Genomic DNA, 26,542 nt, shown 5'->3' with positions numbered 1-26,542 from the left:
TCCTATTTTCAGAAAAGGATTGAAGAATTTCATCGAATTTGCTTGTAGCAATCCAAGTTTATGGATGGAGAAAAAATTAAATGTCCGTGCAAAAAATGCCTTAACAGACCATATCGAGAAGTTGAAGATGTAATGTTGCACTTGTGTAAGTTTGGTTTTATTCCAAACTAGTATTTGTGGGATAGACATGGAGAAAAAACAACAACTTGCACTTCATCACAGAAGGATAACACAACCATGAGTTTGAATGAACAATGTGAACCATCTTTTAGGAAAATGGTTTTGGATGTTGCGGGCCCTGATTTCATGACAAGGCATATCGATGAGGCGCATCCAGAAGATAAGAAATTTTTTGATATGCTTAAGGCTGCCGATAGAGAGTTGTGGTATGGTTGTGAAAAGGTAACACAATTTTCAGTTGTGGCTCAGTTATTGAATATGAAATCAGAATATCGCATTCCTGAGCAATGTTTTGATTCAATTTGTCAATTGATGAAGGATAGTTTACCAAAAGGCAATACTATGGTTGATAGTTTATATGAGACAAAAAAATTAATACAAGGACTTGGTTTGCCTGTGGAATTGATTGACTGTTGTATGTATGGATGCATGTTATATTGGAGAGGCGATAAAGATCTAGATCAATGCAAATTTTGTGAAGCGACAAGGTTTAAAAAGTCAAGAAATTCTTCTAAGTGGTCACGTGTACCTTTCGCTCGAATGCATTATTTACCTTTGACTCCAAGGCTACAGAGATGGTATGCTTCTTAAGCAACAGCTTCTTTGATGCGATGGCATGCTCAAGATCATGGACATGATACTGGAGTTATCTGTCACCCATCTGATTCTGAAGCTTGGAAGCAATTTGATGTTATCCATCCATTATTTGTAGCCGAAAAGCGTAATGTTAGGTTGGACTATGCACACCTGGGTTTCAGCCCCATGGAACCTCAGGCTCACAACATTCAATGTGGCCCATTATAATTACACCCTATAATTTGCCACCGTCTATGTGTATGAAATAGCCTTACATGTTTTTGACTGCAATTGTGCCCGAACCTAAAAACCCTAAGAAAAAGTTAGATGCTTTCCTTCAACTTGTTATAGTAGAAGTAAAAGACTTATAGGAAGAAGGCACCGTAACTTATGATGTATCACTTAGACAACATTTTCAAATGAGAGCCTCTTTAATGTGGACAATTAGTGATTTCCCTGCATATGGCATGCTATATGGTTGGGAAACTGCAGGTAAGCTAGCATGCCCACACTGTGGAAAATATTCACAAGCATTTAGGCTGCCAAACGGTCAAAAGATATTTTGGTTTGATTGCCATAGAAGGTTTCTTAAATCTGATCACCCATTCAGATTTAATAAGACAAAGTTCACCAAGAACCGTATATAACTAAGGGATCCTCCTCCAATTTTGAATGGTGCAAATATTTTAAGAGAAATTGAAGACTTTGGCTTGTTAAAAGTGACAGAACTTAATGCCGAGCAAGTAAATAAATCATGTAGCAAAAATTTTGAATGTGGTTGGAAAAAAAGAAGCATATTCTGGGATTTTCCATATTGGAAAACAAATTTAATAAGACATAATTTTGATGTTATCCACATTGAGAAGAATTTTTTTGAGAATTTGTTTTCCACAGTAATGGATGTTAAGGACAAGACAAAGGATAATGCAAATGCAAGAGCTGATTTAAAAGTCTTTTGTAACAGAAAAGGTTTTGGGAAAAATCAAGTTACAGGTCAGTATACAAAAGCACCTTATGCATTTTGCAAGGAGCAAAAAAAAAGTCATATGTAAATAGGTGGAGAATTTGAGTTTCCCAGATGGTTATGTGTCGAATCTAGGGAGGTGTGTAGACTTGAGTACACATAGACTGTTTGGAATGAAGAGTCATGACTGTCATGTTTTTATGCAAAGATTGTTGCCGATTGCATTTCGCGAGATGCTGCCAACCAAGGTATGGGAAACAATTACTGAGTTAAGTCTTTTCTGTAGAAGCTTAACCGCAACAGTAATTACTGTTGAAGACATGAAGACATGGAACATTTACCGATACATTTGCCATATGAAGCAAAGACAACAGGTCCCATTCAATATCGTTGGATGTATCCATTTGAAAGGTTAATCAATTTAGTGCTTCACATTATGTTTTAAACATTTAACTGTTAAATCTTGGGTAACTTTTATATATTACCTTTTTGTATTGTAGATTGCTGCATCAGTTAAAAAAGGATGTTAAAAATAAAGCTAGAGTTGAAGGGTCAATTTGCAATGCATACTTGGTTCGCGAAGCCTCAAACTTTTGCTCTCACTATTTTGAGCCCCATGTTTATACACGTAGCCGAAAGCTGCCTCGTAATGATGAAGGAGGAGCTGAAGATGTTGATGAAGAAAAGTTGAGTATATTTTCACATGTTGGTCGCCCATATGGGAAACTCAAGAGTAGAAGGTTGAGTGATAAGGAGTTTAATGCATTACATTCTTACATACTATTTAATGAAGAAAAGGTGCAACCTTATGTCAAGTAAGAGTTAAATCAACAATTCTGAGTTATTTATTATTCAAATTTAAATGATTGCAAATTAATTTAATTATCTTTACAGAGAATATGAAAACTTATTAAAAGAACTATATCCTGATATAAACGAACATGATCTCATGGCAGAAGTTGATACAAACTTTGCTTCCTGGTTTGAGAATTATGTAAGTGCTCAAGATTGTATTATTATTATTATTATTATTATTATTATTATTATTATTATTATTATTATTATTATTGTTGTCGACTGATTTCTAATGTAATTCTCTTCCTGTACTATATGCACGTCAAAATCAAATAAAGAACAAGTATATACATGATCTTTCAAGAAGGCCAATAAGGACGGTGAAATTATATAACGTCTACTATGTCAATGGTTAAAAGTTTCATACAAAATCTCATGGTGCTAACAAATCGACCATGAATAGTGGAGTTTGTATAAGTAGCGACTCTTGCGATTAGTATGGTAGGTTGTTGGAAATATTAGAAGTTGAATATCCTGGTTTGCCAATTAAAAGCACAGTCTTGTTCAACTGTGAATGGTGTGATCCAACTCCTGATGTCGGAGTCAAGGTCCATAACCAATATAAATTGGTTGACATAAAAAACGAAGAAAGTTCAAGAAGTTCGAGCCATTTGTTTTAGCAATCCAAGCTACTCAAGTATGCTACATTCCATACCCTAGCATGAATAAAAACATGGCTGATTGGTTAGTGGTATGTAAAGTTAAACCACATGGATGGATTGATGTAAAAAATGCTGATAATAAGACAAACGATGATGCTTTTGAAGAGGATGACATTGTAGTAAATGAAATCGTTAGCCCTATGGAAGAACCAACCACAAGTTCACATGATGAAACAGTCCAGTATGGTGACACCTCATGCAACGCTTCTGATGATGAAAATTATGATGACAATGATGGTGAGTTTGAGTAAGGTACATCAACAAAGGAAGAAGAAGATATTGAAAAAGATATTGAAAAAGATGATCTGAATGATGATGATAATGATTAAGTCCTTAGTCTCGATTTTTTAGAAGCTTTTGAGATTTGTTTTTTGGTTTTAGTTGTTTCAGAAATTTGAACGATTGTAGATCTATCATAATTTTTTTTTTCTAATTGGATTTTGGATAGTGGTATTGATTTGTTTGTTATATCATCACAGTGATTCTTCAACTGCTATATGTTGCTATTTCTCACCAGGGGTATTTAAATCTTTCTAGTTTATCTTTCAGCCCTACAATCCTTTTGGTGGAAACTTTGGTTTGGTTAATAAATAATTTGGTCCCTGGTTACTTCCTACATGAAAGAACTTCTATTGTTGTTTTTAAGTTGATAACGATTCCTTATGACCATGCATATTTGTTTAGGTAAGAACAATTTTGAAATGATATATATTTGCAGTCTGACAGGATGACACGAAATTAGATACTTGTTACCTGTGTATTAGTATACAAAAAAGACCAATAGGTCTGACCATTTGTGTATAAACAATTATATCACTTCTATCCAAATTCATCGACTTATTGTATGGTACCTTGCTTGATGGACTTTTTGACCATGTGGACTGTAATGCCCCTGACTCCTTTTGGCACCTGATGTGCCATTTGTTTGTCTACAATATTTTGATCATGAGGTGGAAGTGTTTGTCTATAATATTTTGATCATGAGGGGCAATTTTGTCACGGTTAAACAAATCACAACAAAGGGGTAGTTTGGTCAATATTGTTGAAATAGTTATTTTTAATCAAAAAACAATATGCAGGGGCAAGTATTATTTATTTTCAAAATGGGTTACAGGTGCTAATCAGATAATTGCATTGCAGCAAAATGGGGTAGTTTAATAATAATTGCAGAAAAACCAACATATAGGGGCAATTTGGTCATAATTACAGCAAATCAACTAAACAGGAAACATCATTTCCCTATGTCAGAAAATGTTACGTAAATGTTAGTTCCTATTTAAATAAATTACTATAATGGTCCATATGTCAGAAAAAGTTTAGTAAATGGTCCCTGTATATACATTGTTTAAACGAATTTAACAAGCTTATATTTATTGAAAGAAATAAAGAATACTTTATATTTATGTATAAAAATAAAAATAACCTACTTATATTTTCTGCAGTAAAAGCAACATGGTTATGTCTTTCCATTTCTTAAAAATAGTACAATACTCTTCTATATTTGACAAAAATTTAAGAAGATATGACTTTTGACGTATTCCTCATTTATATTAAATCTATACCAAATATAACCTTGTGTATTACCTTTTCCTGGTTCATATATACATCTTCACATTTAATAAGTTATAAGCAAATTAGAAATTCAAAATTTTTAATATCTTCTTCCCACTCCCGGCAAAACAAATTTCCCTGAATCCACATTTTCAAAACCGTTTCCCTATTTATTGCCCACGTCGAGGAGAATTTTGAGTACACTTCAAGCATTCCTCTTGTCTTCTAGGTTTGTTCGCAACTTTCAATCAGAGTGCTTCCCTCCCCAGGTACGCTATATTTTACTTCTTCCCCTGTCTTCCTAATTTTTATCTATTGTAAGTATCAGTAATAGGAAAATTAATAGTGGAGTTTTATTTGTGTTATCCTTGCTTCTATTGAGTATACTCCAATTGAAATTATCTTCTTCATCTTCGATATTTTGGTGACATTTCAGATATGAAAACCAATTATATGATCGACTTCTATATTTTGTACAATTATATTTTGAAGTTGTTGTTTTGTAACATTATTATACCAAGCTTTGTTAGATTAATAGAACATATTAATTTTAACGTAAGTTTTTTCATACTAAATTGTTAAAAATAAGTAACAATTGTCTTCTGGTTGAATTTTGAAATTCATTGTTTTATCTGTTATAAAGCATGTATGAGTTCAGATGCTAATTTTAATGATTTCGCAACATAATTTTTACATTCACATCATATGTCATTTACCCTATTTTAAATGTTCGTTATGTAGCATGGCACAATTTTTATTGATTTAATGAGTCATTAACACTTGTTGTCTTTGGGAATCATACTTCCTGATTTTATCAAATTCTTTGTTAGTTTTGATGTACCCTAGTTGTATATGTGTCAACCTTGTCTACTATGTCATCTTCCATGAACATTTATTCAAACCAGATCATGCCTAGTTGTAAAGTCAACATAATGTAATGGTCTCATCTTATGTTTCATTGTCTTACTATATGTATATGGTGCAGCTAGCAGGAAAGATGTCTTAGTTCCCATTGAAAGGAGTTCCAACAAGGCCACACAAACATATCCATCGCCTGTTACAAAGGTCTACAAAGGAAGCTTCTTCACCTGCATTGTCATCGACTTCGGTCCCTCAATGTGGTACTGAATCAGCTCCAAGATCCACCCCTTCATTTAATACTGTATCAGCTCCAAGATCCACCCCTGCATCCACAACAACCCCCATTGACTACCTCTACATCTACACCAACATTCACATGAACAACTTCTACTCCCCTGTTATTTGGTACTATATCAGCCCCACAATCCACCCCTTCATCTACAACAGCCCCATCCTCTACCTCTGTATCCACACCGACATTCACATCAACAACATCTACCCCGCTAATTTTTGGTACTCTATTAACCACTTCATCCACACCAGCCCCTTCATCAACACAAGCTAGATCATCTAGCCCTTTATCCATACCAGCTCCATCATCAACTCCTTCATCAATACCACTTCCATCCTTCATTTGGAGTATACCCACAAACACCGCTTGATGAACAAAACGAAACATGAGAAGGACGCTTATGTATTACAGTTCTGGCAAAGGAGTAAGTTAAATTTGTAACTGGGTTTCATATATTAAAGATATTTGCTTAATTTCATAATTTTTATCAAAGTTAAACATTACAACCATATTATATTATTTTCTTTGTCATGTAGGTTATCACCTTCAGGGAAATGTTCAAACATAATAACAAAAGCATTCCACGATAAAGTGGACCCAAACGGAGATAAGTGGGCAACTTTAAGCAAAGAGACAAAAATTTTTTATTGGGAAGAGTTTCAGGTAAATGGTTTATTATTAATGCTTTATTCAGTTATTAGGAACATCGGTCATTTATGATAACTCAAATGTTATTATGTATTGTAGAAAAAATGCTATTGGGATGTTGCAGTTGATAACTCAATCAAGGCTGCTTGGGAACATAAGGCCAAATAAAGGTATCGACAGTATATCTATGACATGAGCAACTGAAATCCAACCCATGAAAAACCGTCTCACATAGAACAACAAGTGTGGAATGCTTGGAATGCAATATGGAATTCAGAGGAGTTCAAGAAAAAATCAGAGCAGAATAAAAAAAGTAGGCGTAAAGGTGTAGTGGGTGGTAAAGCCCCACCTACTCACAATGGAGGATCTGCTTCTCATAAGAAAATTGCTCTTGATATGGTAAGTGTTTTTTACTGGTTCATATCATTATGATAACATCATATTTTCAATTGATCCAATGGAGGTGTGTCTTGAGTGTTATGGCATCATAGTTATTTTTTTTTATTTATGCTAATATATCTCATTTGATACATCTTCTGGTGAGATTTTATATATTTGTGATACTAATGTTAGGAGGAATATACGGAAAAAGCTCCATCAGTCTATGATGTATTCATGTTTACTCATACTAAGGATCATGACGGAAAGACATTCCTAGATGACAAAGTGAAAAAAGTTCATGTAAGTTTATTTAAGTAATTATATAATATTAAATTAAAGATGTTGTATAAATTGTATATTAATACCATGATAACATTATAGGATTTTATTGAGTCTAGACGCGCGGATTTGGAACTATTAGGAGAGGAAGTTGATGAAAATGAGTTGTTTTATACGGCTATTGGAGGACATGATCATAACAGAAGAATTTATGGGCTTGGCTTATATGGCATATCCATCTTTCCTATAGATTCTTCTAAAACATGTTCTTCACCAGATACAAATTATGAAAAACATCATCTCGAAACCAAGATCCAAAAGCTAGAGGAAACTATAGTGCAACAAAGAATCGACTTGGATGAAGTGAGAAACACAAGCAATGATATGAGAAACGCGACTAACTAGTGAAATTTTCTTTATTTGTTCAGTTATCATTTGTAACTACATCTTAGTTTTTAAATAATTTATCTCATGTTATGGACAAAGTATGAAAACATTGGATGATACCATGTTTTTATTAAGAACTTATGAAAATTTCTTTATTTGTTCGTTTATCATTTGTGTGTATTTTGCTATTGAATTGATCTTGTCACCATTTTTCGTTATGAAACTACTACGCAGTTATTTTCATATGCATCTATATATGAATTTATTTTATAGTTAAATTGCTATGTATTTTCTACGAAAGTTATTTCATCATGTTTTTTTTGCTATGGAAGTAGACTGTAGTTAATTTTCTACGGAAATTTTCCATCATGGAAATTGCTACAAAATTTTTGTTACAGAATTAGTCTATAGTGAGTTTGCAACAAAATAGTTGGTATGAAATTAGTTCATAGTGATTTTGCTATGGAATATTTGCTACAAAATTAGTTTGTAGTTACATTGCTACGGATTTTCTATGGAATGATCCGTAATTAATTAGCTATGGAAGTGTTATGGAAAATATTGTAGGTACTTCGCAACGGATTTACTACAAAAATTGTATGTAGCTATTTTGCTATGAAAGAAGGTTGTTGCTAATTCCGTAGCAAAGTTGCTACAGATTCCGTAACGAGCCTTTAGCTACAAAGAATTTTAATATGGAATGGTGTCATAGCAAATTCCGTAGCTATTCACATTTACCTACGGAATTATAAGCTTTAGCTATGGAATTTTTCCATAGTTAAATCACCATTTTCTTATAGTGTGTGTTAGTAGCGAGTCCCGGAGTGCCAGATGGCCGTGAGAATAAGAGCTTTCAACTCAGAAGTTCTCCTGAGGCAGAGCCTGGTTCCTCGCTAAACTCCATTGTAACTGATTTATGCTTACACACCTTAAAATATAACTTATGTTTAATTTCATTATCGTTATTATGAACCTATAAACAAGATTTATCAGTGATTCCAAGTCCTTATACTGATTGACTACTTATAGGTGATGATGTTTAGGCTGTCATTTGGTGAGGTGTTTAAAGTAGGATTTCCAAACAGTATACTTCGTATACAAAACAGACCTTACCTCCGATATAATCCTACCTAGTTGTTCCTTACTGGAGATCATGAAAGTATACATTGAGTTAATGATAAATCTAGATTAATAATTAATCACATTAAATATTAGACTAAAACTTAGTGATAATAATACTAGGCTTCATAACAGGAAAAGACAATTGTTAGAAGCGAAGCGTTGCCTAAATTTCAAGTTGTCACTTTAACAAGTGAGTGCATAGTCCCTTTCTTGAACATGATTTATATACAAGTATTAATAAAAGTGTAAAATATGTGTTGAAAGTTTATACGTGAGTTATATGCTTATTATCTAGAAATATGTGTTATATGTATATTTGATGATATATGCTATGCGAACCCGACATGGTTCTATACATGTTGAGATGTATTCACATGAAAATAATAATAATAGAAGTACTATAAATGAGAAGATAAATGTATGTTAATAATTAATACTATGTATAAAATATTACACTAAATTAGGATAGTGTTGCCAAAACAGAGTTAGTATGGAAAGTTGATTATAAGCATTATAGGCTCTCTTAGTGATGGAATAAGACATAAAAGAGATGCTTAGTTCAATTAAGTTTGGATATTAGGTAGTACTTAGTAAGGGTACGCGTGTATTCGGAATAGAGAGTAGAAACATTGTTTAAGGAGATTGATGATTGATGGAGTATGTCTTACGTACAAAGGTACTATGTATGTACCAAGTGTTTGTCAAAGTTATATGTCTTAGGTGCTGCTTGTGCCAGAGTATTATTATGTTTTAGGGTATGAGTCCTCCTCATGCCAGGGTACTATAATTTATCAGAAATACTATCATGTACAAATTCCTTCTTTTTGACACTATTGCGTGTTGGAGTATGGGAGTGTACAAGACAACTTTAATAGTATTTCTCCATACATTTTATTTGAAGAGATTTGGTGTCACACCCCGGCCATCGGCGGAAACACCGGGTAGTGTAACGTCATTTTTCGTATCACAGTTATATAACATACATTGAACAATACTTAAAGAAAATACATACCTTTATTGATGACTGAAAGTTACATTATTGTTTTTCCTAGTATTTATTACATAATATCCGACTATGACATACTTCTTAAAGAACAGAAAGATACTAGTAAAACTTCTCCTGTTTGAATACATACCCGCTTTTCAAGTTCCTAAAAACACATGCATTTTAAAATACGTCAACATAAAGTTGGTGAGTCCACAGGTTTTGACTCCATAAAATAACACATTTTTACACATTCAAAAGTATAGTTTTGAAAGTATCACTTTGACTCTCCAACATTAGGTATAATTGTATACTTATCAATTAAGTTTTTTACCTAAACATTTCTTAATCTTAAGGTATAAGTAGGGGAAAACTTATACTTAACATTAATACTTGTATACGACAAGGTATAATGTTTCAACAATATGCTACCATGAGCCTGTAACCGATGCTATGAAATAATACCTCTGATAGAACAATACACTCATGATTTACCATGAGAATAAATACACTCATGATTTAACATGAGAAACAACACCATACGCTTCATCGACGCCGAAACTGTAACAACCCGGAATTTGTTTCATTTCTTGTACCCTCTTTTCGCGACTCGTTTCGATCGTCCAATCGCCGTTTCTGATTTCGTTTCCCATTTCCGTCAATTAATTAAGTCATTAATGTGAATTTTATTTTATGACTTAATGAGTTTCCTAATATCCTTAGAACTCATTCTAACACCTCGTATTAGTGAACGGAACATTTCTAAAATCAACCATATCGGGTAACGGCAACTTAATCGGGTGCGACCAAAAGCCCTGTTTAACGTCGGTATCGGGTAGAATTCCACCGTGTCCCGAACTTAGGACCTATTTAAACATGTTCAAGCTATCATTTGAAGCTTTTTCTTTCTCTCACTACTCTCTCTCTAACCTCTCTCCTAAAATCCAAGTTTAAGGGTCCAAATCATCAACTTTAGGCTCCAAATCTTTGAGGTACCTTCCCTAACTTGATATGTAACCTCCTTAGCCTTGAAATTCGAGTTCAAAACATGGAATAGGACCACATTCATGAGTTTACGGCCCTGGAACAGTCCTAGGCCGTGAACTCATATGAAATGGGTTTTTGGAGCAATAAAACCCTTCCAAACCACAATTGGACCTTAGATATGGCCAGATGGCTTTATGGAATGGACCTAGAATGCCTTAAACTATAATTTGGATACTTGTATATGAGTTTACGGCCAAGGATGGTGTTTAGGCTGTAAACTCATAATTAAAGGGTTTTTAAGCCCTTAAACCCTTCCTAAACACCAACAAGACATGGATATGACTTCTAGAATAATTGCTTTAGCCTTGGAACACTTTAAACATAATTTTTTTGGGATTTATATGAGTTTACGGCCAAGGCATGTGCTTGGGCCGTAAACTCCTTAAAAATGGGTGTAAACTCGATTTCAAGGTGTTAGAAAGCCATCCAACACCACCAAAAGCCTTGGAATAAATCATAGGACCAACCAAAAATAGTTTAAGGACCTTAAACACATCAAAACCCCACATTTGAGAGTTTATGGCCATAGAACATGCCCCATGGCCGTAAACTCCTAAAAGTGTGTCAAATGGTGCCCAAAATTCATTTCTATGCTTGTGGGAATTTTTAGAATCACATGTGATTAATTTTGAGACCTTAAAAACACTTATTCAAGGAGATAAGAGAGTTTACGACCATAGACCCCATGCTTAGGCCGTAAACTCCCTTAAGTGTTATATTTGGTGATTTTAGTTCAATCCAAGCCTTAGGTAAAATTATTCCAAGCATTTCCAAGTGTCCATACCCATTTGTGACCCATTAAACACCATAAACCACCCCACCATGAGTTTACGGCCGTAAACTCATGGGGAATGGGTGTTTTAGACCAAAAACTCTTGTATGAGTTTATTCATGGGGAGTAAACTCAAGTTCCAAGTCCCTAGTGCCATTACACATCCTTAAACACTCGTAATGGGGTGTTTCCACGACTACAAGTATTTGTCCCTAACAAATAATTAATCTAAGTCCTAATTAGATACAAATGTGTATCTTTACATTATACATAGGAACCTCATGCATTTTCAAGCCCCGGACCAACGTTTAACATCCGAAATCGTCACGTTTTTTGTCCGGTGAGTTCATACCCCTACCCTTTTTCAATTGTTTTCACTGTTTTCAGGGGGGGAATACAAGCAAAAGTACAAGGAAATCTTGTACTCCAACTTATCATTTTCTGTTCAATTGATTTCATTATGTATGTTCTAATATCAATATCTGTGTTTATCAAATAGTTCGAATTACGAAGTTAGCTTTCAAATCAATCATAGAATCTTGATAAAATGTTGCAATCTAAATTATGTTTCATAATCTACAAATAATTCATACTAATAATCAAACATAACTAATACAAAACTATAATTAGGAACAGAACGAATAACGAAACTACAACTAGAAACAGAACAAATAACGAATCTATAACTAGTAACAAAATGAATACGAATACGACTACGAATACGAATACGAATACGACTACGAATATGAATACGAATGTGAATAGTAATAGGAATAGGAATAGGGAAAGGAATACGACAACGAATACGAATACGAATAGTAATAGGAGTAGGAATAGGGAAACGAATACGACTACGATTACGAATACGAATACGAATAGTAATAGGAGTAGGAATAGGGAAACGAATACAACTACGAATACGAATGCGAACACGAATAAGTACAAGAATATGTTTAAGAATAAGAACACGAATATGAAGATATGTATCTAAGTATATTTCGAGATAATACCATTAGGATATCAGAATACCTAGTTAATACAATAGGTATGAATGGAAATAAATCAGTATATCGAAATTCAATAACTAAAATTACCTTTAGGAAAGTACGGAACTTTCCTGGGGAAATGTTACATAACTAAAAAGGAGTAATAAACTAGATAACTATATATCTTTCACAATTAGTAATATACAATCAGGAAAGTATGGGACTTTCCTGGGATCAGAGTTAAACATAACCAGAATCGTGTAACCTAACAATCAACCAACCTTCTCTTTTAAGAAAATATGGGATTTTCTTGGATAACAACTTTTCGGTAAAATAAAGGAAACTCGTACATTTTCACAAAGCAAACATCTTATGAACTCACCAGATTTATGCTGATTTTCAAACTGCTTGTATTCTCAGGTCAACATTAGACAGGTAGCTAGCGATCCTTTTGGAGAAGACGGAGCGTACAGAAGACTCGTCTCTACTTTTGTTCATATATACTATGTATTACGAATGTACAACTTTACTTTTGAACAAATGTAAACTTTGATATGTAATGTAATGGTTGTTTACTTTACTTACTATGCGCATTGGATTTGATACTCAACTTGGAGTCAACCTCGGAAACGTTTCCGCCTTTGGTTTTTGGGGTGTGACAGATTGGTATCAGAGCCCTTGTTTATAGTGAATGGAGTATACCAAAACTTACATGGTATAAAACTATAAACATTAAAGGGCCTAAGTGCTCTGAACTAAAAGTATACCTCAAATATAAGTATTTTCAATAGTATACAAGTATATCAGACCGTCGAAATCCGTAACTACAAGTAGAACAAAACATAAGTAAATGGGTGTTGTACGTTGTGATTAAACCTGGGCAGTTATGTAGTCGTGTCTAGGATCAATATAGCCTGGACAACTATATTAATTCGAGACACGGCCAACATGTGCTTGGGAGTGACTGTGATGTACGACATGCCTAAAACTTACCTAATACCTAAACAATGAGTCGTCGCTGCAGCGAATCATGAAATACTATGGGAGTATTTCTCGAGCCAAATCCGTTATAGAATTCCTCATCCCAGCGTTGCTCCTCAATCATCCTTTTAAGCAATAATTTATCTGTTTTGATGACTCCGTCCTTCTTTATCGCTTAATAGAATTCTATGTATGTCATAAAGAGATATCCTTTGTATCATATCTCTTGATTCGATTTGGAGGACTTACCATCCTCTCCTTCCTGATCTTATTAGATCAATATGCCTCCAAGAAAGAGACCCAGCTCAAAAACCAACAACAATCCTCCACCTTTTCTTCAAATCGACCTGGCAACCCTTCAGTCAGTTTTAACTGCAACATTTTCAGCAGCCATGTCGCAAATGAACCCCGGTAGTTCAGGAGGTGGACCCCAGCCTCAAAGCCAGGGAGGTAGCCAGGGACACCGAAAGGAGTGTTCCTATAACGACTTTATGAACGCGAAAACCACATTCTTCGATGGCACTGGAGGTGTCATTGCTCTAACACGGTGGTTAGAGAAGATCGAATCTATCTTCGAGATCTGTACTTGTTCAGAATCCGACAAGGTGAAGTTTGCCGCCTCCACTCTCACCAATAAAGCTTTGACTTGGTGGAACGGCTGAGTCAAATCTCTAACTCTACCTGTAGCCAATGCTATGGGTTGGGAAGTTATGAAGGAACTTCTACACGCTGAGTATTGCCCTAGGGGTGAAATTCAGAAGCTGGAACATGAACTCTGGAACCTGAAGATGAAAGGTTCCGATATCGCTTCCTACACATCCAGATTTGATGACTTAGTGCTTCTTTGTCCAGCGATGGTTACCCCGGAAAGTAAGAAGATAGAGAGGTTTATTTGGGGATTAACCCAGCCAACCAAAGGGAACGTCTTAGATGCGAAGCCGGATACATATGACAGTGCCAAATGCCTAGCGCAAATCTTGGTCGACCATAGTGACGACGTAGAGGAAGCAGCTACCACTATTGAGCCGACAGAAAAAAGTGGTGAGAAAAGAAAGTACTGGGAGTCGGGGGATAAATGTCAGCCTTCACAGGAGTTCTCGAAGAAACAACAGATGGTGGTGGCCCACACTGCCACTACCCCTGCTACTGTTTCTGTCATAGGTTTCCCAACCCGAGCACCTATCACCGGATATGTCGGTGTTCTTCCGTGGTGTAACCAGTGCAGTTACCACCATTACATCTCTGGTCCCTGTCGTGTAAAATTTTGCAAAAATTGTGGCCAAGAGGGTCACCTTGCGCGGAGTTGCATAACACCAACAAATCAAGCTCCCAGAGCAGGCATCAATCAGGCCTGTTATAGTTGCAGTAAAGTCGGGCATTATAAGAGGAACTGCCCCAATGCAGCAACGACTGGCAACAATGGAAGAGTCCTAGCTATAGGACAAGGGGAGACAGCCGTCGATCCCACAGTTGCATCAGGTATATTCCTCTTCGACAACCCTTCTGCTTGCAACCCTTTTTTCATTTCTAATTCTAAAAGATAAACTGTTAACTATCCATTCGAATCTCTTCATAAACATTATCCTCAATTAGTAATCGAAATATCCATCATCAAGATAGCCAACAAAGAGAGAGATGGCGTGTTACATCCTGAAACACATATCCCAAGGAACATAGTGTTGGGTTTTAGCCATAAGAACTTTCCTATGTGCGCATGCAAAACCCTATTGCTTGGATCTAGGCTTTCTAATAAACATGCTTTTGAATCCAAGACTTCTAATGGCTAATTAGGTTAAACAACAATATTAAAACAGATCTAGAATCATACCTTTGAATCCCTTGTTGATCTTGTTTGTCTTGGAGCTTCTAGAGTCACAATTGTCACTCCTCTAATGGCTTACAAACACCAATAGCAAGCAAGATGATTTAGGAGAGAGGAGAGGGGAGGAATTTGACCAGAGGTTCCTTGCTTTTGGTTGTGTGTTGAATTCCCTCACCCATAAGGGCTATTTATACTATTAGACTCCTTAAGGGCTTCACCCTAAACCCTAATTGGATAATCTTCTCTTAAGGCTATCCAAATCCATTCCATAGATAACCCTATGGACGATTTTGAGCTATCCTAAAGCTCTTAGAATCCGTCCAAGGTGTATCCTAATGGATTTATAGTCTAAAGTCTAACTATCAAACAATTGACAGTTTATACCCTCTTATTTAATTAATCTCTTTAAGTCACCAAATTAATACCAATTAATTTATGACTTATATTAATCAAATAGCTAAATATTATTCCTTATAATATTCACTCTCTCTTAATAAATCATCCTTCAAGTTGCTATGGTGAAGGCAACCCAAAAGGACCATGCACCACCGAATATAGTTATAGCCTTAGATACTATTCCAACAGTCTCCCACTTGGATAAGTCTAGTAACTATACAAGTACAATACGGTTTGCAATCGTAGCTCTCAAAGACGCTGTCAACTCTGATCTAATCAATCTTGTCCTTTAGATAAGGGATCGTACAGTCCTCTGTTAGATATCATGCTGACAATCCTACGGAATGGTTAGTCTAGCATTTAGATTTCTCGATCTTCGATTTATTTGACATAGAACTTAATCGAACACATCAATTCAGTTCTGATCGGGCCCGGCACATAAGTCAAATCAAATCATCGAGTGGCCAAGATATCTCTTCTATCCTCTTAGTATAAAATTTACAGATAAACTTCGACTTATATGCATTTACTTATTCATTAACCAACTATACACAACAATGCGTTTTATAACATCAAGTTACTGATGCGTTTTCGTATTATCAATGCACAATCAATTAACAAATAATAAACCATATATCTAGGTTTTAAGACCATATGATATTATCGTCTTGCGATCACCTTTTATATCGTATTCCATAAGGTGATTCCAGCAAGCGCGGGTTTATTCCAATGCTCAAAACCAGTTCATAAGCACTCATGAACGTTGCAGCAACCCTTGCCATGTCTAACACCATTTAGACATTCTACACACCAATTCATGACAATCTTCATTCATATCTACTCCCAACATATGAACGATTGTGGACCATTTGAATAATTCGATTATTCCTAATAAACTCAATTATTCTGGAAGTCAAAACATGCAAAGTGAAACAATAGTTAAACAACTAACATGTGACAGTAACTTTACTCATAAATAAAACTCCTTTATTTAATCATCAAATGTTAATTACATTTATCTATTATACATTTCTAATACTATCTGATCTATACTAATATCATCCTTCAGCCCAATACTCCTAGCATGCTGCAAGTGCTTAACCCTACTCAGTCCCTTCGTAAGCGGGTCTGCTGGGTTATCTTCTGATGATATCCTCTTCACTACGAGTTGTCCTTCTTCTACACGATGTCTAATGAAGTGATATTTTCTGTCGATATGTCGAGATCTACCATGATCCCTCAGTTCCTTGGTCAAGGCAACCGCACCTTCGTTATCACAGAAAATCTCCATGGGCTCCTTTATGGCCGGCACAACTCCAAGATCACCGATGAAGTTCTTCAGCCATATTGCCTCCTTCGACGCTTCGCTCGCTGCGATGTACTCTGATTCGCACGTTGAATCAGCTACGGTTTCCTGCTTGGAACTTTTCCATGTCACTGCTCCTCCATTTAGGGTAAAAACCCAGCCCGACTGCGAACGATAGTTGTCCCTGTCGGTCTGAAAGCTGGCGTCACTATACCCTCGCACCTTCAAGTCATCACTCCCTCCAAGGACTAAGAACCATTCTTTCATCCTCCGAAGGTACTTAAGGATGTTCTTCACCGCAATCCAATGTGCTTTGCCAGGGTTCCCTTGATATCTACTAACCATGCTCAAAGCGAAGGCTACATCAGGGCGAGTACAAGTCATAGCGTACATGATTGAGCCAACTACGGAAGCGTATGGTACTCGGCTCATTTCTGCTATCTCAGCTTCGGTACTCGGACTTTGAGTCTTACTCAACTTGGCATTTCCTTGTATCGGTAGTTCTCCCTTCTTTGAGTTTTCCATACTAAAACGTTTTAGTACCTTCTCCAAGTAAGTATTCTGACTAAGTCCAATTAGTCTCTTACTTCTTTCTCTTACTATCCTTATTCCCAAAATGTAAGAAGCCTCTCCGAGGTCCTTCATAGCGAAGCACTTCCCGAGCCAGGACTTAACCTCCTGCAGAGTTGGGATGTCGTTTCCTATGAGTAATATATCATCGACATATAGAACGAGGAAGCTTACTATACTCCCACTGGCTTTGACATATACACAAGATTCGTCTTCGCTTCGTACAAATCCAAACTCTTTGACTTTCTCATCGAAGCAAAGATTCCATTTGCGAGACGCTTGCTTAAGTCCATAAATGGACTTCTTAAGCTTACACACTCTATTCGGATGCTTCGGATCCACAAACCCCTCTGGCTGAGCCAACTTTCCATTAAGGAAAGCGGTCTTGACATCCATTTGCCAAATCTCATAATCATGAAATGCGGCAATTGCTAGCATCACTCTAATAGATTTAATCTTCGCAACTGGTGAGAAGGTCTCATCATAGTCAACTCCGGGAGTTTGAGTAAAGCCCTTCGCAACCAATCGCGCCTTATATGTGTGTACGTTCCCATCCACGTCGGTCTTCTTCTTGAAGATCCACTTGCACCCTACGGTCTTACGTTCGGGCACGTAATCAACCAAATTCCAAACTTGGTTATCGTACATGGATTGGATCTCGCTATCCATCGCCTCTTTCCATTTCGCAGACTCCGGGCCTGCCATGGCTTCCTTATAGCTATTAGGTTCATCAAGATTTACTAGTGTACCATCACTAATATACGTGTCCCCTTCGGTAGTAATATGAAAAGCATAAAACTGGGGATGAACTCTAACTCTATCGGAACGTCTAAGAGGTAAGGATTCGTCAATCGGTTCAACCGGAGTTTCCTCCTCGGGTTGAATGCCAGCGGTAAAGGTTCCTTCATCTATCGATTCTTGAATCTCTTCAAGTTCGATTTGCCTCCCACTGTCTCCTTGGCTTATGAGTTCTCACTCTCGGAAAACTCCTCTCCTCGCAACAAAGATAACATTATCTTTTGGTCTATAGAAGAGATATCCAAAGGAATTTTGCGGGTAGTCGATGAAAATACATCGCTCACTTCGAGGTTAAGGATTGTCGTGAGTATCTCGTCTTACGAAAGCCTCGCAACCCCAAACCTTGATATGTGCCAACGAGGGAGCTTTCCCCGTCCACATCTCGTGAGGTGTTTTGGCAACCTTCTTAGTAGGGACTCGGTTAAGGATATGGGCGGCAGTCTCTAAGGCATACCCCCAAAAGAAGATAGGTAGTGAAGCACGACTCATCATAGAGCAAACCATATCCAATAAGGTTCGATTACGCCTTTCTGCCACACCATTTAACTGCGGTGTCCTAGGAGGCATCAATTGCGAAACTATTCCACACTCCTTGAGATAATCGTGGAATTCAAGACTTAGGTACTCTCCTCCTCCATCGGATCGAAGCATCTTGATTTTCCTACCCAATTGATTCTCCACTTCATTCTTGAACTCTTTGAACTTTTCAAAGGTTTCTGACTTTTGCTTGATTAAATAGGTATACCCATATCTACTATAATCATCGGTAAAAGTCACATAGAAGCGGTTCCCATCCTTCGTGGTTGATCTAAAAGGTCCACATACATCGGTATGTATTAGGTCTAATAGTCCCTCACCCCTTTCACAAGTACTCGTGAAGGGTGACTTAGTCATCTTTCCAAGTAAACAAGACTCGCATGTGTCATCTTCCCTAAGGTCGAATGACTCCAACACTCCATCCTTTTGCAGTTGGGCTATGCGTTTCTTGTTGACATGTCCAAGACGACAATGCCACAAGGATGCTTTATCCATACTAGTGGAAGAATCAATATTCAAAACATCATTTCCTAAGTTATCAACAATCATAACAGTTTCATATATTCCATTACATGGTATAGCTTCAAAGTAAAAGACACCATTTAGATAAGCCAAAATAGAACCATTCTCATTATTAAAAGAAAATCTAAATCCTTGTTTATATAAACCATGAAATGAAATGATGTTTCTAGCCATTTCTGGCAAATAGCAACAATTTTTCAAATCTAAAACTAAACTATTCTTAAGCACTAAAGAATACACTCCAATCTTGGTCACAGGCGACGATTTTCTGTTCCCCATGATTAGATTGATTCTTCCTTGCTCCACATCCCTACTTCTTCTTAGTCCCTGCACATTAGAACAAATGTGATAACCACAACCGGTGTCAAGAACCCAAGAAATAGCATGATTAGAATCGTTAGATTTGATTGCATATATACCTGCGAAAGATGGCTTGATCTTTCCTTCCTTGATGGCTTGCAGGTAATCCGGGCAGCTTCTCTTCCAATGTCCTATCTTGTGGCAGTGGTGGCACTCTGCCTCCTTCGGGTTAGAGCAGGGCTTATAAGGATCAACTTTGGTCCCACTAGAAGAGGAACCATCTCGGGCTTTCACCTTTCGATAGTTATTTGAAGAAGATTTCCTCTTCTTTCCCTTCCCTTGACCAATAGCCAAGACAGGAGCAGCGGATGGATTGGGAGTTGGTGCAACAGACTTGTCCTTGAAATTGCTCTCAGCAACCCTCAAGAGACCTTGGAGTTTACTTAGAGTGACCTCCTCTTTGTTCATGTGGTAGGTCATCCTAAATTGATTGTACATCGGAGTTAAAGAGTGAAGAACCATGTCGATCGCCAAGTCTTCACCGAAGTCAACACTTAACTTGCGAAGGCGGTCGACATACCTTTGCATCTTTTGCAAGTGCACGGTAAGAGATTCTCCATGACCCATCTTGGCGGAAATCATGTTAGTGAAGATCTCGTAACGCTCTTGTCTCGCGTTTTGGTGGTACCTCTCCAACAAGTCTTGATGCATTTCGTATGGATACATGTCCTCGTAGGACTTTTGGAATTCGGAGTTCATGGTGGCGATCATGATGCAATGTACCTTCGTTGCATCTCGCTCATGAGTTTCAAAGGCGGTGATTTCGGCGGGAGTAGCAACTTCGGGGTTGATTTTCTCGAGCTTCTCATCGAGGACATACTCTTTATCCTCATAGCGAGCAATGGTGCGAATGTATCTTATCCATTCGCCAAAGTTCGTTCCATCGAAGGTGACCTTTTGGCAAAGGCTCATCAACGTGAAAGAACTAGCAGCAACGTTGTTTGCGTTTGACATCTATAGAAAGGACAAAGATTGATTAGAATAAGAATCCCTAATTATCACCCAATAAGAAAAATTAGGGCTAGGATCCAACAATAACATTTACATACTAGAAAAGGGATGTCGTAATCTATCATGCAAATAAATTGAAGGTAAGTGAATGACGATTCACTAATTCTCCATCACAAAACTTAAACTTTTAGTCCTAAGTGTTTTTGAGAATTCCTAGATTCGGATGAGATTCATTGAACTATTCAATGGCATGTTTAAATCTCGATATGCCCCTCTTGTTTGTGACTGGGATGCCGAGGATCACAAAGCGGGTGTGAATTACCATGCAAATTCACATGGTGCCTTCATTGTAACGATCACCTATTCGATGTGCTGGTAAACCACACACGCTCCATCGAACTATGATGAACAATGAATCACCCTTTGCCACCTTCGCTTAGAACCAATTAGTGTGCCGGTAAACCACACACGCTCCACTAACATCTTAGCAAGGTGCAAAGTGTAATTTCATGGGATTGCATCAATTCACTTTTCCTAAAGTAACTAAGATTGGGAAATTTAAGAAAAAAATTAGTTACTTCGTATTTCTTATCATACTTTTAATGAGAGGATGAGGTTGCCCTATCCTACCCGTTCGGCTAACGACCCTCCACCAATCAAGCAAGCGGTGGGTGTGAGTGTACACCCATTAAGCGCCATTTTATAGGCCGCAACCTTATACCCACCTTATAGATCGGCTTCGTGAATGAGGCCTACTAGCGGTAAGACTAGCATTTAGTTATACATATATATATTAATCTAGTAATATCATATAAGTATAGGGTTACATTTTAAACTTTTCATAATTTAGGGTTTGAAATTTAAGATGTCTAAATTAAAACTTTTAATCACAAATATAAATTTCAAAACTTTAGGGTAGGTTTTAAACATTTAAAACATGAAGGATCAAATAACAAATAATTCCAATTAACAATTAATATTCTAATTATCTTTATTTGATTTATCTTGATTTCTTTGAAGATAATTACCAAAATAATTAATCATTATCATATAAGGAAATTAAATATTTTATTGGATGATAAATATCTTTAATTAGATCAAGATAATAGTCATATTTATCAAAAAATCGGATTTACATTGATCTAATATGATTAAGGTAAGTTTCCATAAGATAATTATGAAAAAATCCCGAATCTGGCCATTCCTGACGCCTGGACTCGCCGAGTGCACAAGGGGACTCGCCGAGTCAGGCCTACTCGCCGAGTCCACCTTGGAACTCGCCGAGTCAGTGACTCAAAACCCAAAAAATTGAATTTTGCAGGTTTGTTTCAGTTATTTAAGCAACAATTTAAAGAAAACCAATCTAGGCTCTAATACCACTGTTGGGTTTTAGCCATAAGAACTTTCCTATGTGCGCATGCAAAACCCTATTGCTTGGATCTAGGCTTTCTAATAAACATGCTTTTGAATCCAAGACTTTTAATGGCTAATTAGGTTAAACAACAATATTAAAACAGATCTAGAATCATACCTTTGAATCCCTTGTTGATCTTGTTTGTCTTGGAGCTTCTAGAGTCACAATTGTCACTCCTCTAATGGCTTACAAACACCAATAGCAAGCAAGATGATTTAGGAGAGAGGAGAGGGAAGGAATTCGACCAGAGGTTCCTTGCTTTTGGTTGTGTGTCGAATTCCCTCACCCGTAGGGGCTATTTATACTATTAGACTCCTTAAGGGCTTCACCCTAAACCCTAATCGGATAATCTTCTCTTAAGGCTATCCAAATCCATTCCATAGATAACCCTATGGATGATTTTGAGCTATCCTAAAGCTCTTAGAATCCGTCCAAGGTGTATCCTAATGGATTTATAGTCTAAAGTCTAACTATCAAACAATTGACAGTTTATACCCTCTTATTTAATTAATCTCTTTAAGTCACCAAATTAATACCAATTAATTTATGACTTATATTAATCAAATAGCTAAATATTATTCCTTATAATATTCACTCTCTCTTAATAAATCATCCTTCAAGTTGCTATGGTGAAGGCAACCCAAAAGGACCATGCACCACCGAATATAGTTATAGCCTTAGACACTATTCCAACACATAGAACTTTTCGAAATCCTCATTAGGATTGACTCCGTAGCCTACAAACTTCGATTACCCTCGGAACTTAGTAACATTCCTCTGGTACTTCACGTCTCGGTCTTTAAGAAGTATCTACCCAACGAAACCTAGACGCTTCCCGATAGTGAGGGTTCACTGGAACGTCTAGTGGAGACTTGATTCCACATGGAAGCGTGAAGACCCGAAGCAGTAGATTCATCCTCAAATCTCTTTTCAATTCGCAATTTGTGTTCAAATCTTTGAATTTCGGGACGAAATTCCCTCTAACGGGGGAATAATGTAACAACCCGAAATTTCGTTTCATTTCTTGTACCCTCTTTTCATTTCTTGTAACCTCTAACGAGGTTTTTGAACTTTGATGGTTCTAATGAACATGATCCACGAAATATGGTGGTAACATGAGATTTTTAAGAAATCAAGAAGTTAAATTATAGATCTAAGAAAAACTTACCAAAGATGATGATCTAGGTGAAGATACTCTTGAAACTACAATCCAAAACTCGAAATTTAGAGGAAGGAGATGAGAGTTCTTGAGAGATTAATTGAGAGAGTTTGAAGTTGAGAAATGTGTGTGTGTTTGTGTTCTTTGGCCGAGAATAGAGAGAGGAAGAGAAAATATTTAAGGAAATTTGCATGAAAGATAATAGATGTCTAGAAGTATGTGATTTTCTAGATATATGATGGATAATTATGATTTGTCAAGTTTTAAATCAAACCCATTTTCGTTTTTTTTTTTTTTTTTTTTTTTTTGTGAGTGACCCGATAATGGGCTAAGAGAATGGGAAGGAAATGGTTTTGGGCCCATTCTTGGCTTATTCGAATTTATAAAGCCCAATTAAAAGAACTTACGATCCATTAGGGAAAATGGAATAAATTATGGCCTAACAAGGCCTATTAGAGATAAAATGGATTATTTTAGGCCCTCATGGCCCAAAATGTTAAAATTTTATGAATGTGGGTCCATTTAGAGCCCATTTAAGGATCCTAGGCCCACAATAGTCGTTTGGATATTCATTGGCCCATTAGGCTCAACAAAAGAATCATAGTCCATAATGAACTTGAGTCGGGATTTCTAGGGGTTCCAACCCTTATTTGAACATATGATATATATTTGAACGAGAATAGAGTATAGGCTTTTACAATGGATGATGGTTACATGGGAAAAGAATTCCCTAGCAAATTGCCAGTTGTGACATCATCCCCTCGTTAGAGGGAATTTCGTCCCTAAATTCTTTCGAAAGATAGGTTCATGAATGAGAGAATAGATGAGGGTAAATCTGCTTTATCTGGTCATTGCGTTCCCATGTGAATTCTGGTCTATGCTTAACGTTCCATCGAATCGTCAAAATCGGAATGCGGATTTGTTTTGTACGCTTTGCTTCTCTATCCAATACCTTGATTGGTTCTTCAACCAAAAGGATATTCTCATTTATTTTGATCTCTTTTAAGGGAATGATAAGAGTTCTTCCTAATAGTCACTTTTTCAGATTCGAGGCGTTGAACACAGGGAATACGTTGCTGAGTTCGGCAGGTAGTTGCAACCTATTAGCCATTGGACCAATCCGAGCAAGAATCTCGAACGGTACAATGTATCGCGGGTTCAGTTTTCCTATTTCCTAAAGCAAATCATTCCTTTCTAGGGAAAAAATTTCGATAGTACCCGGTCTCCGACTTGGAATTCTAGAGGTTTTCGTCATTTGTCATCATAAATCTTCTGTATGTCTTGGGATGCTTGAAGTCTAGTTCTGATTTGGATTATCTCCTTTGTCATTTTGTGAATGGTTTCTGGTCGTATGAGAGTACTGATGAGTGATCGACATTTACGACCATAAAGAGTCTCGAAAGGAGCATCCTTGATGCTCGTGCGATAACTGTCATTGTGTGAGAATTGAATCAAGGGCAACTGGGTATGCCATGACTTGCTGAATTCAAACACTCAGGCTCAGATCATGACTTCGAGTGGTTGAATTGTCCGTTCGCTTTGGCTATTGGTTTGAGGTTGGTAAGCAAGGATCATACTAAGCTATGTTCCCATACCCTTCTGAAATGACTGTCACAGTCTTGAAGTAATTCTGTTATATCGATCCGAGACAGTAGATACCGATATTTCATGGAGTCTCATGATGTCCTTGATACAGATCCAAGCTAATCTTTCTGTCTTGTTTGATTTCTGTATTGGCAGGAAATGGGTGGATTGGGTTAGCCTATCGACGATCACCCAAATAACTCCCAACTCAACTCGCATAACTATAAGCTTCATCCTTCGACTTTGAGAGTTTTATCCATCCATGTAGTGTTTTATTCTCGATATTCTTCGACTTTAATGCTTTCAAGGCTGGTCGTAGATGTTGACAGAGTTTTGTTCTTGCTTCGAGAGCAGAAGGGTATGTTAATGATGAAGATAATTAAAAAGTATGGCTAGGAATGGTTGGGATAAATTGGTTCGTAGGGTCCATGAATACCGTGGGAGCATTCATTAGAACGAAGGGTATCACAATGAATTTGAAATGGTTGCGATGAGTTCGGAAAGTAGTTTTTGGAATGTCCTATTCTCGGGCTCGAAGTTGATGATAACTGATACTTAGATCTATTTTAGAGATGTAATTAGCTCCTTGGAGCTGGTCAAATAGGTCGTCAGTCCGAGGGAGTGGGTATCGGTTTTTGATAGTGAGCTTATTCAATTTCCTAAAATTGATGCACATTCTAAAGGATCTGTCTTATTGAAGAACAAGATCGGAGCTCTCCAGGGTTAGAAGCTTGGTCCGATGAATCCTTTGCGCAACAATTCTTCTCAATTGACTGGATAACTTGTGAATTTCCGACGGGAGTCAACGTATAGGGTGAATTGGCAATTGATGTGGTTCCCGGTATGAGGTCGATTCGAAATTTGACCTATCTCTTTGGGATATTCCCGAAAGTTCTTCGGGAAACACATCCGGAGAATCGCATGCTACTGGAATACCCTGTATGCTTACTTCTTTCTCGGTCTTGTCCACAAAATGAGTAAGGAAAACGTAGTTTTTCTGGTGCAGGCACTTATGTGCCTTGATGCATGAGATATGATGAGGATTTGGTGCCAGGTTTATCAACATGGATTTTTAGAGTTTCATGATTGGGAAGATGAAGGAAAACGGCCTTCTCACGACACATAATATCAGCACGGTGGGGGCTTAACCCAACCATGCCGATTATCACATCAAAACTCCTAATATTTACTGGCATTAAATTTTTATTTGAAATGAATGGTTGTTTAGTGTTAATGTGATTCCTATGTAAATATCCTTGGTTGTTTTGGTTTCCCCATTAGTCATTTCCATCGTTAAGGCTTAGTTTAGCCTCTAGGGTTGTGGTTTTAGTAAGTGTTTGAATATGTTACTAACGAAGCTTTGCTCAGCTTCATTACTGGGTAAGAGGTAAGCAAAAAAGTTGTTAAGTGGGAAGGTACCAGTAACAACCATCGGGTCTTGGACTGCTTCGCCCTGACCCCAAGTCAAGATCATTTCTGATCCTTCTTCTCCTTGATTGTTATCCTTGGGGAAGTTGCGCCTGAAGTGACCGGTTCCTTCATACCCATAGCAGGTGTGACTGGCCTCATCATTAGTGTTGTTGTTAGGGTTGTT

The 26,542-nt window shown here is 36.9% G+C and overlaps 1 protein-coding gene and 1 pseudogene across 1 annotated transcript; both read left to right on the top strand.

Moving 5' to 3' along the window:
* The first annotated feature begins 237 nt into the window (after window positions 1–237).
* LOC145013317 (uncharacterized) lies at window positions 238–3,089 on the top strand (annotated as a pseudogene).
* Window positions 3,090–6,310: 3,221 nt separating this feature from the next.
* Window positions 6,311–7,654, top strand: LOC145013306 (uncharacterized). The gene is made up of 6 exons (XM_078972113.1): window positions 6,311–6,378; window positions 6,478–6,604; window positions 6,714–6,768; window positions 6,867–6,988; window positions 7,163–7,270; window positions 7,352–7,654. The coding sequence occupies exons 1-6, from the start codon at window positions 6,311–6,313 to the stop codon at window positions 7,652–7,654; spliced, it is 783 nt and encodes a 260-aa protein (XP_078828239.1).
* The last annotated feature ends 18,888 nt before the right edge of the window (window positions 7,655–26,542 follow it).

This window comes from Lactuca saligna, chromosome 1, assembly GCF_052625555.1.
Source record: "Lactuca saligna cultivar CGN05327 chromosome 1, ASM5262555v1, whole genome shotgun sequence".
NCBI lineage: Eukaryota > Viridiplantae > Streptophyta > Magnoliopsida > Asterales > Asteraceae > Lactuca > Lactuca saligna.
This window is presented reverse-complemented; position numbering and strand designations above follow the sequence as displayed.

What these genes read in the sequence shown, in the direction of transcription:
- LOC145013306 (XM_078972113.1), top strand. Translation starts at nt 6,311, where the DNA reads ATGAACAAAACGAAACATGAGAAGGACGCTTATGTATTACAGTTCTGG. An exon ending in GCCAAATAAAGGTATCGACA is followed by an intron (nt 6,769 to 6,866) that starts GTATATCTATGA and finishes TATGGAATTCAG; the next exon opens with AGGAGTTCAAGAAAAAATCA. An exon ending in ACAAAGTGAAAAAAGTTCAT is followed by an intron (nt 7,271 to 7,351) that starts GTAAGTTTATTT and finishes ATAACATTATAG; the next exon opens with GATTTTATTGAGTCTAGACG.